At 36.7% G+C, this 15,601-nt stretch overlaps 1 protein-coding gene across 1 annotated transcript in view; it reads right to left on the minus strand.

Annotated features, from left to right (window-relative positions):
* Nucleotides 1–15,601, minus strand: part of DOCK4 (dedicator of cytokinesis 4) — a 437,799-nt gene that overhangs the window by 242,951 nt on the left and 179,247 nt on the right. The window contains exons 2-5 of the mRNA XM_047096261.1: nt 11,545–11,628; nt 9,060–9,100; nt 6,968–7,023; nt 2,067–2,163 (exon numbers count right to left, since the gene is read on the minus strand). Coding sequence (XP_046952217.1) covers nt 2,067–2,163; nt 6,968–7,023; nt 9,060–9,100; nt 11,545–11,628 — 278 coding nt within the window. The remainder of the gene's footprint in view (nt 1–2,066; nt 2,164–6,967; nt 7,024–9,059; nt 9,101–11,544; nt 11,629–15,601) is intronic.

Genomic DNA, 15,601 nt, shown 5'->3' on the forward strand with positions numbered 1-15,601 from the left:
CCTAAGCTTTTTGTGGTTACGTTCCTGATATTTTATTAAGTGATATTTTAAAGAATATTATTTAGGCTCTTACCAATGATATTAAAAAGAGCAACTAGCACTTCTTAAGTATTTACCGTGAGCTTTTAAGCTAAATGTTCTACTACTATTAAGTCTATCTCATAAACTGCTTACAATTTACAAGATATTATTATCCTCATCAAACATCTTCCAGTGGAGAATCCGGGTGCCTTAAAAAACACTGGAAAAGAACATGGATGCTCAAGTATGATGAATCTGAACTAAAACACTGGGCTTGAAACACTCTTATCAGGAAGAGAGAAACCAAAAGGCCCAACATAAATAGCCAAGTCAACCTCATGTTCAAGGTCAAAAATCTGCTTTCTCCAGGTTAAACTTCATATTTGTTCCTAACATAACAGACTACCATGCCAGTATCTGGGGGAACTTTTAAATAACTTTCTCTCCATCTCCATTACTCAGGACATTAAAAAGGTGGAAGGTTACTCCTAGAGCTTACAACACAGAGATTTTTTCAAGCCAATCAAGTATGTCCCCAAAATAGATGCCTGCAACCTGAAAACCAGGTAAAAATAGCTAGATAAGGCAGAATCAAGAGGAAATTCAACTTTGTTCCCCACAAGCAGCCTCATAAAAGGGAAAGTGCTGGTGCTCTAGCTCCACAAATGGATGACACTTACACTGACATTATTTTTATAACTCATACGTTGGGTATTTAAATGATGCAATGACCTGAACATTTCAGATAGTTTCATTTCCACGTTAATATTATGTACAATGTTATGTTCAGTGAAATAATACTTGGATTTTATATTCTTCCTATTAAAAAAAAAAAAAAACCTGAAAGGGAGATCTGCATTTCCTTTGCTGCCTCTCAGCACAGAGCCCCTGAGTTCAGTTATCTTGACTTTGCATTTACCTCATTCCAGCAAAGCTTAGACTGGCATTTCATCTCAGACTGCCCTGTGGATTTTAGTAGTGAGTCCTAAAGCCACCAGCTCTAGGAGGGCATGGTAAGAGAAATCCAACATCAAAAGGGGTTTTATTTTTAAGATTTTCTTGCTTCAGTGAAATATCCTATTGCATTTTATATGTAACAGACAATAAAAACTGTCATTCTGTGCCAATGTCCTTCACTAATTTGGATTTTCCCTTTGACAAGCTGTTTCAAATCATTTTGTCAGGCTAAGTACACCTTTGTATTTTGAACACATCCCCTCAAATGATTAAGCTGTTCTATAAATGTCTTTGAAAATAAAAGGAGAAATAGCATTCATCTTCCTCAGACATGTTCAGAGATCCAAAGTGAGAGCCCTAGATTCACCTAAGAATCCACACTCGGCCATTTTCCAGCTGCTTGGCTCAGAGCAAGTACTGTACTTCACTCTCTGCCTCATTTTTCTCATTAGTAAGCTGGGAATGATCATGGTCACAATTTCCTTGAGTGGTTGTATGGATTAAATGAGATAGTGCATATAGAGTACTTCTACAGGGTTTGCAACACAGTTAAGCTCTCAATAAAGACAATTTGTTAAAATAAGTAAATACGTACATAAAAACATAACCCCCAAACATGGACCCCCCCCCTTGTTTTCAAGAAACATTCCTTTCCCTTATATATTTAGAATATTCTTGTTCATTCTGCCTAAGGAGTCTATCATTTTCAGTACACTTGAATCATTTACAGAAAATTAGAATAAAATGCCACCAATACTCCAATTGCACCGAAAAGGAATTTCTTTTTCTTTGAAGATCAAAAATACTCAGAAAGCCTAACACAAGTTCCATGTAAACCATTCTATTTGATTAGATGCCAGAAAAATCATGTTTTACATTCCTACAGTTTGAATAAGAACTCACAAAACACATGATTAGTGGACACACAGATTACAACAAGACTATGTCTTGTAAGGCTCTGTATCTCCAATTTCTGGAGGAGTACAAGTGCCTCAGAGCAGGTGCTCAATTATTAGTCAGTGCTTACCCTTGTTCAAGTATCCTTAAAACAATTCTCTATCCGAAAAACTATGCCATTAAAAAGTTACCACATAGAGCTGTTTCCACATGGTTCCCCAGTCTCTTAATGTCGATGTCATTTCTGTTATAACAGAGTCTTCAGTGGGAATAACCATTTCAAATTGTCTGTGAAATTAAAAAAGAAAAACAAAGTATGCAGGTCGTTATCATTGACAATAATTTTATTTTAAATCCTCTAAAAGATAAAACTAGAAAAGGAAACTGCCTAATTGTTTTGGGTTCTGCACACAGTAATCAGGATCTTATCATAGACCTGTGTGAGGGATGTCATGTGGGTTATGGCACTGCAATACCAAAATGACCACCCACTTCATCAACGTCAACTTTGAAGAGTGTGGTAAGAAGCAACATTAACAGAAGAGTTCTGCTCCAGCCACAATTTGACCGCTGAACAACTCATTTAACCTCCCCAAACCCAAAAGCCTTCATGTAACATGAGGTCACCAAGCTCGCATCAACTATGAGATGGCTTTTGCTTTCTAAGCATTATGACCATAGGACTCAAAGACAATGACAGACTTGTTCAATGATCAGGATATTATGTTTCCAAACATGCAAAGTGACTTAGTGTTATAAATATCTACACACCGAGGTACAGATTAAACACTCCCTTGCTCTTCTTTTTAATGTTTATTAATTTCTGGGAGAGTGTGTGAGTAGGGGAGGGGCAGAGAGACAGAGGGAGACAGAGGGAGATAGAGGATCTGAGGCAGGCTCTGTGCTGACAGCAGAGAGCCCAATGCGGGGCTCGAACTCACAAACTTTAAGATCATGACCTGAGCCGAAGTCTGATGCTCAACCGAGTGAGCCACCCAGACGCCCCTGAACACTCACTTGACCTTATTAACACTTCATTTTTATTATCTGTAAGTGGGACCATGAAAAAATATTAGTATATTAATAATATTATCATGCATCATAGAGCTTAAGAGCTTCTGAAATCATAAATGTTCGAACATCCATTGCACAATGTTCTTCTCTCTGATTAGGGTAATATATTCTTCCTGTTTTTTCTCCACAAGTCACAACCATACTGGAAAACATTCATACCAACATCTACTAGGATATATACAGTGGTTCTGATGTTGAGAAGATACATGAAGATAGGGACAAAAAAAAAAAAAAAACAACCTAGAAGGTTTCATTTACCCTCTGTGTCTATCTTTGACATATAACAACCTTTCTCTTCACCTCAAGTTTCTTTTTTCAAATTGTTTCAAGTGAAAATGCCTAAGTGGCTATTATTACAACTTTTCAAAAGAGTGTTACCTGCTATGTGATGGATTAGTTTCTTAACATTGAGTATGTATTTTTTCAAGGACAATATCTAATATGTAGAAGGTAACAACATCTTAAGACAGGGAACCAGGTTGTCTAGATGATCAAGGGAAAATTACTTCTTAGCATGAGGATAATAACTGGTCTGTAGCTCCTTTGTGATGTTATATCCAAAGGGTGTATAATTGTCTTTTGTAACGTCTTCTTGACAGCAAGTAAGAAAACTAAAATCTTTACCAAGAGAGCCTTGTTTCCTCATTTCATAGTGCTGTTAAAATACTTGCTCTGTTAATATTATTTCCCTTCTTTCTAGACCTTAAGGAAACACAGCTGAAAATGGAAAACCGGGATTTAAACCTAGAAATAAAAGTAAACAGTAGTATATGAACTGCGACATATCCAGAACCTTTTCTCAGGTCAACATTTGCAAATGGTAGCTCATGTATTTTGCTTCTGAAGCAGCTGTTGCAATTTAAATGATGAATATTTGGAGACACAGATTATAAAATGATCAGATGTAAGGTCAAGAAGGGAACGATGAATTTCCAGGACAACCGACAACCCAGTTAATGTTTAAAAAGTGGCATGACCTCAAGCAGCAATTAAACAATACAGAAGTGGCCTTGCTGTTCATCAACTATAATTTAATTTAAGGACCCCCATCAGCCCTACATAGCTCTGAAACCCAGGACTGAATGTAAAGGCAATTCAGTCTGTGAGAAGTTGATTTGGGGTTTGTTCCACCAAAATGTAAATTTTTAAGAAGCTCCACAAAATCTCCGTTTTCAACGAGGCAGCTGTTTCCTCTTAATTACACCAAAAGCAAAAATCAATGTTCCAGTAGTCATAAGTAGTTGCCCCTGAAATTACATTTTGCTTAGTTACTCTGAGATATACTTTGTAGCAATTTCATTCCAGTGGGCCATCAGGCTGCTAATCTTTCTTTTTCTTTTTTTTTTTTTTCTTTCCTTAAAGTTTATTATTTATTTTGAAAGTGAGGGGAAGTGGAGGGCAGAGAGAGGAGAGAAAGAATCCCAAGCAGGCTGTCAGCGCAGAGCCCGATGCAGGGCTCAAATTCATGAACCAGGAGATCATGCCCTGAGCCAAAGTCAAGAGTCAGATGCTTAACCAACTGAGCCACCCAGGCAGGCACCCCAAGCTGCTAATCTTGCAGTAAGAGAGGTAACATCAAAATCCTAAACAAGTTCTTTGGGAAAGCAATCATCTAGCAATATGTGTTCTCAAATGTTTTTCAGACTAAAGTTTTTCTTCCAGTTAATAGTCCTAGGATCTAGGGTCTCAATCAATTCCAATAACAAATTCTTCTTCTTCTTTTGAAAATCATTGTGGGCCCTACCCTCAGTGTTCTCTGCTATTTAATGCTCATTATGCCCTGTATCACACAGAGAACCCACAACCAAGTCTTAAACTTACACAACTAAATTTTGAGACAACTTTATACATGCTTAAACTTCCTCAGGCTCAGGGAAGGGGGTCAGATACACACCAGTTACTGCCTACGACAAAAATTTATAAATAAAAGAAGGAATTTATTTTGATAATGTCCCACCCAATCTGCTTTGAGAGGTAGGACTTCCAACGGGTCAAGTGATGACTGATATCATCTTTGCTAACATCCTCTCTTTCCCTTGGTCAGAGTGTAAGGTGTGGGCTGAGTGGCCCTTTGCTCTGGAGAGTTGAAGGCATAGGGCTGGGCTTGGGACAAAGGCAACAAGGAAAACTGGTTGCATGGGTTTGCCCAGGTGGACACTTTAAGGGTCAGGGTAGAGACCTTGGGGGTTCCACCTTGTCCAGCCCAGATCACTAGAGCAGAAATGTCAGAACAAAGAGTAAGCTTATGGTTTAAATATCTTCTAGAGGTTCCTCTGGTTTACTTGAGGGGAGCTGGACAGCATCAAAGTGAGCCTGGCGGGAGGGTTCCAAAAGGACTGATAACTCTGCTTGACTCATTTCTGGTGGGTTACAGCTGCACAACATTCCCAAAGGACACACATTTATTCAAACAGTAGTAGTAGGGGCCCCTGGGTGGCTCAGTCAATTGAGCATCCGACTTCACCTCAGGTCATGATTTTGCGGTACATGAATTCAAATCCCGCATTGGGCTTGCTGCTGTCAGCACAGAGCCCACTTCAGACCCTCTGTCCTCCTCCTTCTACCCCTCCCCCACTTGTGTGGGCTCTCCCTCAAGAATAAAATAAACATTAAAAGACCAAAAAAAGGGTAACTTTCTAAAAAAAAAAAAAACAGTAGTAGTGGTAAATATTAATATTAGAATTACATTTTTAATCTATTTTAAATAATTACTACTGCTACTACTAATGATAGTAATATGGCTTAAAGTAGCAGACATATAGGGGTGTCTGGGTGGTCCAGTTGGTTGAGACGCAACTCTTGATTTCAGCTCAGGTCATGATCCCAGTGTTGTGGGATAGAGCCCTGTTTCAGGCTCTGCAATGACAGCGCAGAACCCGCTTGGGAGTTTCTCTTTCCCTCTGTCTCTCTGCCTCTCTCTCTCTCTCTCAAAATAAATAAATAAACTTAAAAAAGAGTAACAGACATATACATACAAGACATATAGTATAAGGATCTCCTAGACTCTAAGTTTTATCCATATAGGAAACTCTGAATGTATTTATACCATAGATTCTCAGCCACCTGCAGAGATTATTTCACTGAACTAAGATCAATACTCTACCTTTACAGACAGTAGATATAAGAATCATCCATTTAAATAGCATCCTTGGAACTTTCTTGGTAAAACTCAAATTTGAAGATCTCATTTACTATACTTTAAAATGTGCTTTAGTAATTCAAATAAATTGCTTTTTTTTCTATTTGAAGAAAAATGTAATTTTTGCAGTTGAATCTGTCTTCTTTCTTTTGTCATAAAATGACAATCATTCAGTGACCCAGGGCATATTTCTTATGGCACTGGCAGCAAATGTTTGGATCCAAATCCACAGTCCACTTACAATGAATCACCTGCTCAAGATAAGCAGTTAAATAAGGAAGTTCTACCGTTTTATACTATGGTATTTTATTGGAATGACCCTGCTATCCTGACAGCTACTTCAAGAACTTTTGCAGACTGGAGAGACTTTTAAAATATATGAGAAATCTTAGGTGATCAATGAGCTCAAAGTACAGAAATTCCATTCCCTAAAATAGAAGAGTGGCTTTGTGAAGAGGTGACACGAAAACATGGTATTATCCCCATTTAGGGAAAAACAGTCAGATTTGGGTGCTTATAATCAATGGTAAATCTAGGAAATTCCCAGGGTTTGAGACATGACTCAGCACTCCAGGGGTTGACTGACATGCTTTTCTATATAGCAGAAAACCAAAAAGAACCCACTCCTTGTGCTTACAATTAGGCTGATTCCATGATCTGTGGACAATGAGAGACCTCTGGTGCCCTCAGACTCTCTTCAGGTCTAGCACACATAGACGGACTGCATTAAATTGTCTCCACCAACCGCCCTCACCAGACAACACAGACAATGGCATGATCTCCTATAGTTCATTTTTCAAGACAATTACTAAGCCTTTCAAATTCTAAAATAAGCAATGGTTCTGTGAAAATCCTCCATTAATAAAACTCCTTTCTTACCCTTTGTTCTTCACACAGGCATTTTTCAAATGAACGTAGCTGGAAGGAAAGATACCCTGGAAGAGAAAACATGAAGGTTATGGTGCTAGTGGATGGATAAGGGGGGGGGGGAGGGGGGAGTGGAGAGGGTGTTCACAAGTCATAGGCATACACTACAGTCATACAGCCAGAGCGATATCAGAAATAGGAAAAAACAACATCTCTATCACACTGGACCCATTCCTTTTATTTTCCGCCACTGACTAGTTTACAAATTCAGGGATTCTCTGAAGCAAATATAGTAACAAAACAAAACAAAAAAATTAAATCTCACTCAAAAATCTATTCTTTACAAAACAGAGTTATTTAAAAATTTTCAGGAATTCTGCATAGAATACAAAGCATGTTAGACTGAATTAAATTTTTTTTAATATTGCATGATTTTCAAAGAGGGTTCTTTGATTGTTTTGGTAGTTGTTCTTTTACTTCTCTCTAAAACACTCGTGGCTATTTTTAAATACAGACGCACAAAAAAATCACCGTGAATCGGGAGACAATACATATATTATGTGTTATGGAAGATCTCTGATGAAAACATAGCAGGAGTTAATCAGCAGGCTGCATTCTGATGGAACAAAAATTAAACAAAAGACACACGCTAGCTGAAAGCTTTTTATTGTAGAGAAAAGACAGGACAAGGCAATTGTTCCTTTGTTCTAAATGGGATGTTGAAAGAAGCAACATAAAAAAAAATTAGCATCAATTTTATTGTCCATTAAATGACAATATCCTCTGAATGATTTTTGATGTATAATCAAATGACAAATTCAATTAAATATTTAGGAAAGCAAATGCCATTTGAATATGTTATCACCATTGTGGATCCAAGGATAACATAAAATTTAATAAGCAAATTCTGTACATACAACAGTAATAAACAGATATACATGTTAAAAATATATTTTTCCTTCAAAATTTAAATTAACTCAAAATGGTAGGATTAACAAACAGAGTAATTATAATTAATAAGAAAAAGTCAGAACTTGAGGTTAGAAGAGTGGCAGAAGTAAGTCCTATTTTTCTCAAAATTATTCTAAATAAATAATTAAGTACTAAAACTATATTTGCATGTGCCTTGCAGATGACCAAAAATAACTTTAAATAAGGACTAAAATATTAAAAATATGAAATTTCTATACTCTTTTGCCCCTCAGGCTTTCCTTTAGAATGACCAAAAATAAATAAAAATACAGTTATTACATACAGCTGGATGATCCAGAAAAAGGTATAGTTAAGCAGAAAGGCAGGCAGAAGAATTTCGATTACTTACATTATATTTTGAGAATAAGAAATTATACAATTTCTTATCTAAAATCCTAATAAAGCCAGAATTAAACCAACAAGTGAACATGACATGTAAGAGAGTATTACAGAATGTACGAAGCATGGCTAAAGGATTGAGAAGTTAAAGCAGAGTCACAGATAATAGTAAGGATTAGTTCCAAAGTCATAAAGTATACAAATGAGAGGTAAAACAAAAATCATACTACTTCCTATTATAATTCCTGAGGATGTATATAAACATATAAAGGACAAGGAGTCTTAGCTTATGTCTGGAATGGTAAGAAGGGGAACCTCTTTATAATATGGTTTCCCCATGTTTCACCTGTCCAAACCCAAAAGGGACAAGGTTTCTGAAATAAACGTGTTTCTCCACACCACTATTTTACAAATGATACCACAGAAAACTTAAAGATTAAATACCTCTAATTGATATTTCTTTTGGAATATCCATTTACCCTGAATTTTAATTTCCCCTTGAATTTTAATTTTGCCCTCTGCTAAACTAACACTTCAAAAAGATTTTGTTTATATATAATGAGCTTATTAAGGTCTTCTCAGTACAAATTGCAAGAGCTATGTTGGATTACCACTTGAGTAGCATGTCTTAATGATAATCCAAGTTCAAAGGAATTTTCAAAATTATGAAAATCTGAATTGCCATTTGGCATTTCAACTAAGAGTTCCAACTGTAATTACAATTGTAAAATGAAATAAAGTAAAATAACTTTAAAAAAATTCCATAATTATGGTTAGGAGTAATATTTTTTACCTTGACATTTGGGTTTTTTAAAGCAAATCCTCTGTACCAGCCTGTGGAGAAATAATCATGGTCATTATTTTGATTAAACCATTGTAATGTTTTCAAGAAAAGTGATTACAAATCAGTCTGTCCTTTACTGATAGAATTTTACCCTATATGTAAATATTCTATGTATGAAAAGATGGGGGTTGGAAATAAGCTAGACTATATAGCTCAAGAGACTACTAGTTTAAGTATTCTATTAATACAAGTATTCTAAAAATTGTAATGGAAATTTATATGAAAAATAGAAACATGCATAATAGAAGTACAGGGTTTGGAATCAAAGGATTGGGCTTAAATTCTGGCTTTGCTACTTATTATTTTATTTAGGGCAGGTTAATTTACCTGAGTATAGTTTCTCTACTTTTAAAAAAGGCTATACATTATGTCTCAGGGAAATTCAAGAATCTGCAAAAGATTTAATATGTTTCCGATTTGTCTTTGCCTGACTACAAGGTCCAGACCCTATCACCAAACAATAGGGCTCAGCCAACAGTCATAGAGTGAATTTTCACATCCTTCAGCCCATCATCTAGGGTTAGGATCAGTCTGATAGCATAAGAAGTGGGAAATCAGTTATCATCCATTAATAACAGTGATGGGCACTCTTATCAGCAAAATGTTCTAGTAATGATCTGACCCTAATTTTTATTCTATAGAATGCCTATGACTTAACCTCCAAGCAATTCTGTATCAATTGTATAGCACTATCCCTAAAGAGTAACACATCTTTTCACTGCTTAAAACAAGCACAGAGCATATATATGAATATATATGGTAAATAGACAGCCCCCTATAAATGTATTATTTTCAACTTAGAATTTCCTCAAGCACAGAACCATTTTGTTTCTTGGTAAGAAATTATTTTACCATGTAACAAATATTCTGTTGAATTGGACCTTTTAACAAACTGAATTTTTAAAAGGAAATATTTGAACTTGTATTTAAATATTTTTGTTCCTCATAAGTTTTCTGAAATGGATATACTGTAAAATGTCATACTTAACAGCTTTAAAATCAGTCTGAAGCAAGCAGAATGAATTGAGGAGAAACTGTATATCTCAGGATTTATTATATCCCTGAAAGACATACCCAAGAACTATATCCAATGTTAAATAATTATTCTAACAGAAATCAAAACTTTTTGAGAACTGCAAAAATCTCATACAGAGGTCTCTGTCCAATTACATCACAGAGAAAGGTTTTTAGGTTACAAAGGAGCTCCTGTTAGCTATGAAGCCCATTTTTATGCACCATTCCAAAACAGATTTTATATTTACCTGTACACAAAGTAAACATAGACAAAATGCATCTGGCAATAACAAGGAAGACCTTATTATATATTTCCTTTAAATTTTTAAAGATTTATTGATTTTTGAGAGAGACAGAGTGTGAGCAAGCAGGGCAGGGGCAGAGAGAGAGGGAGACACAGAATCTGAAGCAGGCTCCAGCTCTGAGCTGTCAGCACACAGCCTGACATAGGGCTCAAACACGCAAGCTGTGAGATCATGACCTGAGCCGAAGTCGGATGCTCAACCGACTGAGCCACCTAGACAACCTGTATTCTTAAAGATTTCATTTATAGTGGGCAGAATAAATGTTCATGTATCAACACCATTTAATGCCAGGTTATAAGTGAACTTAATAGTTCTGTTTTGGGGAATACAGTTTCATGGATGTTATCATATTATAAATTCCTACTGAAGACAGCATTTCAGAAGAAAATGAGTATTTTGGGATATACTAGAAGGGCTTTAAAATGTGGCCATTTTATTAACAAGAAAAAAAGAGTAGTCATTTCAACTGGGATCTTTTTAAATACTAGAGTTCAAGTCCATTTACAGGAATGGAAACATCTGAGGACATATTAAGTATCTTGATTTAATGAGTTAACATGCTGCATAAATCAATAATAATCATAAAATTCTTATAGTATATTCCACAAACATTTCAAATGCATTGAATAACTTTAGTTCAAATTTACGGGTGGAGAGAGGATTGCAGGACCAGAGCAGAGTTGGCCTTGGCTCAAGCCTTCCCCAAGGCCTCTGATTACCTAACCTTGCAGAAGCCATTTCTGCTCTGGATGTATGTTTCTTCCTGTCCTGGGCACCTACAAGACACTTGAGATTCTGACAAAGACCTTCTAGTTTGGCACTGAATCATGAACTCCCACAAATACAGTAGCCTCAACTGCTTTCTATGTTGGCACCTAGTGAATATAAAGACATAATATCAGGAACAATAAAATCAGCTTAAAAATAGCAAATCATGCTTTTCCATAAGCCAGACATTGCAAGAAACAAACTTTGTCAAAAATGGTTCACTGTGACCACTGGAAAAATTCCAGAAATCAATAGGAGGACAGAATTTGTAAACATTACGAACTATCCAGTGGTGAGGAGGTTGGGTATATAGCTTCAAACCACAGTGGGGTAACTAGCCCACTTACCATCACACTTCTCCAGGATCTGAACTGTATCTCCAATTTCCAATGACAGGCCATATGGTACCGTTCCTCGAAAGCTGGCAATAACTGCAAGAAATGTTATAGAATATATGAAGATAATCATATTGGTTACAGCCAGTTATACTGCTTACTATTAAATGTTACCGACTAGGAAAAATGAATGTGAAGAGGAAGTACACTTGGAGAGCTAAAACCTGCTGTCATGTTTAAATGTTACATATTTTTGAAGAGAGTCAGTCTTATATACTTTACCAACTTCCAGGTCAAATAAGTGTTACAAATACGAATTTCAAAGATAGGGAATTTACTAAAACAATACAAAATATCAACACTAGCACTCAATAACCTGTGTGACAAAGATATTTCCTGAAGAGCCCTGGAAAGACCTGTGCCATTGTTACTGCTATATTCACTCTTCATCCAGACACCTCGCCCGTGATAGTTACTCAAAAAATATGTTTTCAATAACAAATGACGAATGCCTATCTTTCTTGCTGTGAAGCTTGGTTTACATTTCTATGATGTTGCTTAAAAGAGATTTCTTTTCCCTAGACTATAAACTCCTCAAGAGAAGCGATTGCATCTATTTGCTTACTATACTAGCATGTCTCCAGAGCTTAACCAAGTATGTGGCATGAAAGCAGTCTCTTGAGTAGTAATAGATAGTAACATTTTATTTAGCTATGACTGGACTCCTCTCCTAGCATTAAACACAGAGCCATGATGACAATCCCCATATGGCTTAACTCTCCTGGAATCAGGTGTGTGTGTCCAGGGGTAAGTAGGGTGTCACCATTTAGCCTTACCTAGTGATTAGAGACTGATTTCTGAAACATTTCACAGGGCTGGACAGGACTAGGATGTTAAAACCAGAGAGAAAGTATGTATGGGTTAGTCACCTCTGGGTACCTTGAGGATCTACAGACAGGTTGAAGCACAGTGATTCCCCCCAGGAGAGCAATGCCTGAGTCAAAAAGGAGATAAGGATGGAGAAATAGAAAAAAAATGCACTCCAAAACATGAAAAAAGAAGAGACATGTTCTGTTAAATACTATGAGCACCATATTGAACTTGCAATTCACGTTTTAAAAAATGATAGTAAATGCTTTGACTGCATGGTTTTTAAAAGACCACTATTTTGGAAATCCATTTTATAATTCTGTCTTAGACAGTGAGATTTAGATACAACCCCAATCCCCAAAATAAATTATTGCTACTGTTGTGAATGTACTTTAAAAGCTTGAAGAAACACATGAATCTGTCAAAAATCAGAACATGCCATAAGTAATGGGCTTTTAGAGAGGTCTAAAACTCTTCTGTAATCTCCAAACAAAATTAACAGTAGAGATCAAAACACAGGACAGAAAACATAACCCATGGTACATGAGATGGATGAAAATAATGGTATAGTAACCAAGTTAGAACATTTTAGACAAGCACTAATTCATGATGTCATTTTTTTTTCTTTTTTTTAAAGTTCATTTATTTTTGAGAGAGAGAGAGTGTGCACACCCGAGTTGGGGAGGGGCACAGAGAGAGGAAAAGACAGAATCCCAAGCAGGCTCCGTGCTGACAACAGTGTTTAATCTCATGAACCGTGAGATCGCGACCTGAGCCAAAACCAAGAGTCTGACACTTAACTAACTGAGCCACCCAGGTGCCCCCATGATGTCATTTTCTAACTATAACCATAAATACCATATGACCTCATACTGAGGTACTAGAAGATGTTTGCTCAAAAAATAATCAAGGGTCTGTATATCTTGACAGATTATCTCAAGTAACTTTCAGAGAGCTCTTACAAGAGATCAACAATTGAAGAGACAGTAGACTGATAACACTTTAAAAGACTTCAGAAGAAGCTTGCATCCAGAATTGCCTTTCTTCATTCATGACGTTACCTCGACTGCTCACAATCCTGGTGGTTCCACACTGCTCCGCTTAGAGATCTAAGCACACAGAATCCCCAGCACAGCTCTGTATATAGCTCCTACTACTCACAAATGCCCTTGTAACTCCCAAGGCTGCATGTTCTCTCCTAGCCCTCAGCACCTTCTTGAACACAGTAGTACCATCCATGGACTTCATTTCTTCCCCTCCCTTCACACTTCACCCCACTCAATCCAGCCCTCACTGTGTTCTGAAACTGCGCTACTGAAGTCACCAGTCCCCTAACTGTGACTTTGCATATCGCCTTCAGGAGTCTATCCTCTCTTGAACTGGGTCTCTCACACTCCCCAGCCTTCTTCTATAGAACTTCCTTTCTTAGCTCTCCTAAATGTTGGTGTCATCCAGCATTCTATGCCCAAGATGCTGAGGCATAAAAGCTGGGGTGTAGGCAAATAGCATCAAGTTTGGTATTGTGAGACATGAGTTTGAACCCAGATCTTAAACACTTATTAGCTTTTTCATTTTAGTAAATGCACCTCTCAAAATCTGCATTCATTACCTGTTCAGGCAAATGGGGGTAACAATAAAGGAATTGTAAAAGGTAGTGGAGGATTAAATAAAGCACCTATCAGAAATAATTTACTACACACTAGGTACATTCTAGTCATTTAATGAATACTTCAATTATTTAAACTGTACTTTTTCCTTCCTATCCATATACATTCTTCCTTTTTGGAGAGAGAGCCAAGCCTTCTAGAATCACCTGCTGACAAATGGTTTGCCAAGTCTCTCTCCAGTTCTGATCTGTGCCCACAGAATCTGACACAAACTTGGAAACTGTAGATCTCTGTTCCCATATCTAAGCACCTAAAACTGAGCATACTTCCAACTGAACCCGTTATCCTGCCATCCTCTAACCAAATCCAGCTCTTTTCTCTCTCCCAATCACCCATTCTGAAATGTTAGTCTAAAATAGTAGTCTATTGACAGTCCTGCTTCATCCTGCTATTACAAGGTGGATTTCTCTGTATCCCTCAACAGGGCCACTGTAAAGCCTTCTGGGATGCCTCCCTGGTTGTCCTTCCTCAACACAATGTCCACAATGCCACCAGTTACCTTTGATTCAGTCACCTTTGGGTTTAAGGTTTTGCAGGGTTTCTTGTCTGTGTGTGTGTGTGTGTGTGTGTGTGTGTGTGTGTGTGTGTGTGTGTTCCGTTTCTGCATGTGTCATCAGGAAAATTTTTATATTTCAACTATTCGATTTGATTTCCTTGGATTTCCTTGGCTCCAAATATGGTGTTGTGTTCATCTCTCCCCATTTGCTATTACGTAAAAAATTAATTTGGATTAACAAATATGCATATACACCTAAGTTAGAGTCAAGGATTTTAAAATTTTTACCTAAGATGAAAATCTTAAGTGTAGAGCATAGCCATCTTGAAAGCCATACCATAAATAGCTGTCTTTTATCATTCATAATGTTATTCCTTCATATAATGATAATCAGTTTAATACCTATTAACAATTCATTTGAAATTAAATGGCTGTGAGAAACAACCTCATAGAGACTCATAAGTATTTTCTGTGAAGAAGGTAGAAAGAAAGCAAAATCATTCTGTGAAGTAGAGACCCATACCTTAGTTTCAATGATACTGTTTGTCCATGCAAACAACAAATTCATTACTTAAAACTTTTAAACAGCACATAGAAAATCACAGAGTCCTACAACTTTTCAAAGCAAAAACGGAAAAAAAAATAATTAAAAAACTACTTGAAGTCAATGAAGTAGGTCTACCTCGCAGACAATAACAAGTTCTTCATCATCATTGTCAAAACAATATTTACAATGATTCTACTTGCCACAATACAATTCAAGTCTGGCAAAGGCTGCCCTTGCCCTTTATGGGCTGACAATCTAAGATGAATGGAATGTAACGTAAAAGAATAATAATAATAATAATAATAATGAAAATGCTTTGTCCCTTCTGACATAAAGGAAAGAAACTCATCTCTCAAAGTCAGAGTTTTGGCTTCGTCTTTCTAGTAATAGTATCTCTGACTCATGAACAGATTGTGGTCTGAAAGGTCACCTGTGATCTGACTATTTACAACACAGAACATGGTATTGTTGGTCTCAAGTTCTGAGATT

This window comes from Lynx rufus, unplaced genomic scaffold (assembly GCF_022079265.1).
Source record: "Lynx rufus isolate CCGP_SWC_20201006 ecotype Redwood Valley unplaced genomic scaffold, mLynRuf1.p SCAF_4, whole genome shotgun sequence".
Taxonomy (NCBI): Eukaryota; Metazoa; Chordata; class Mammalia; order Carnivora; family Felidae; genus Lynx; species Lynx rufus.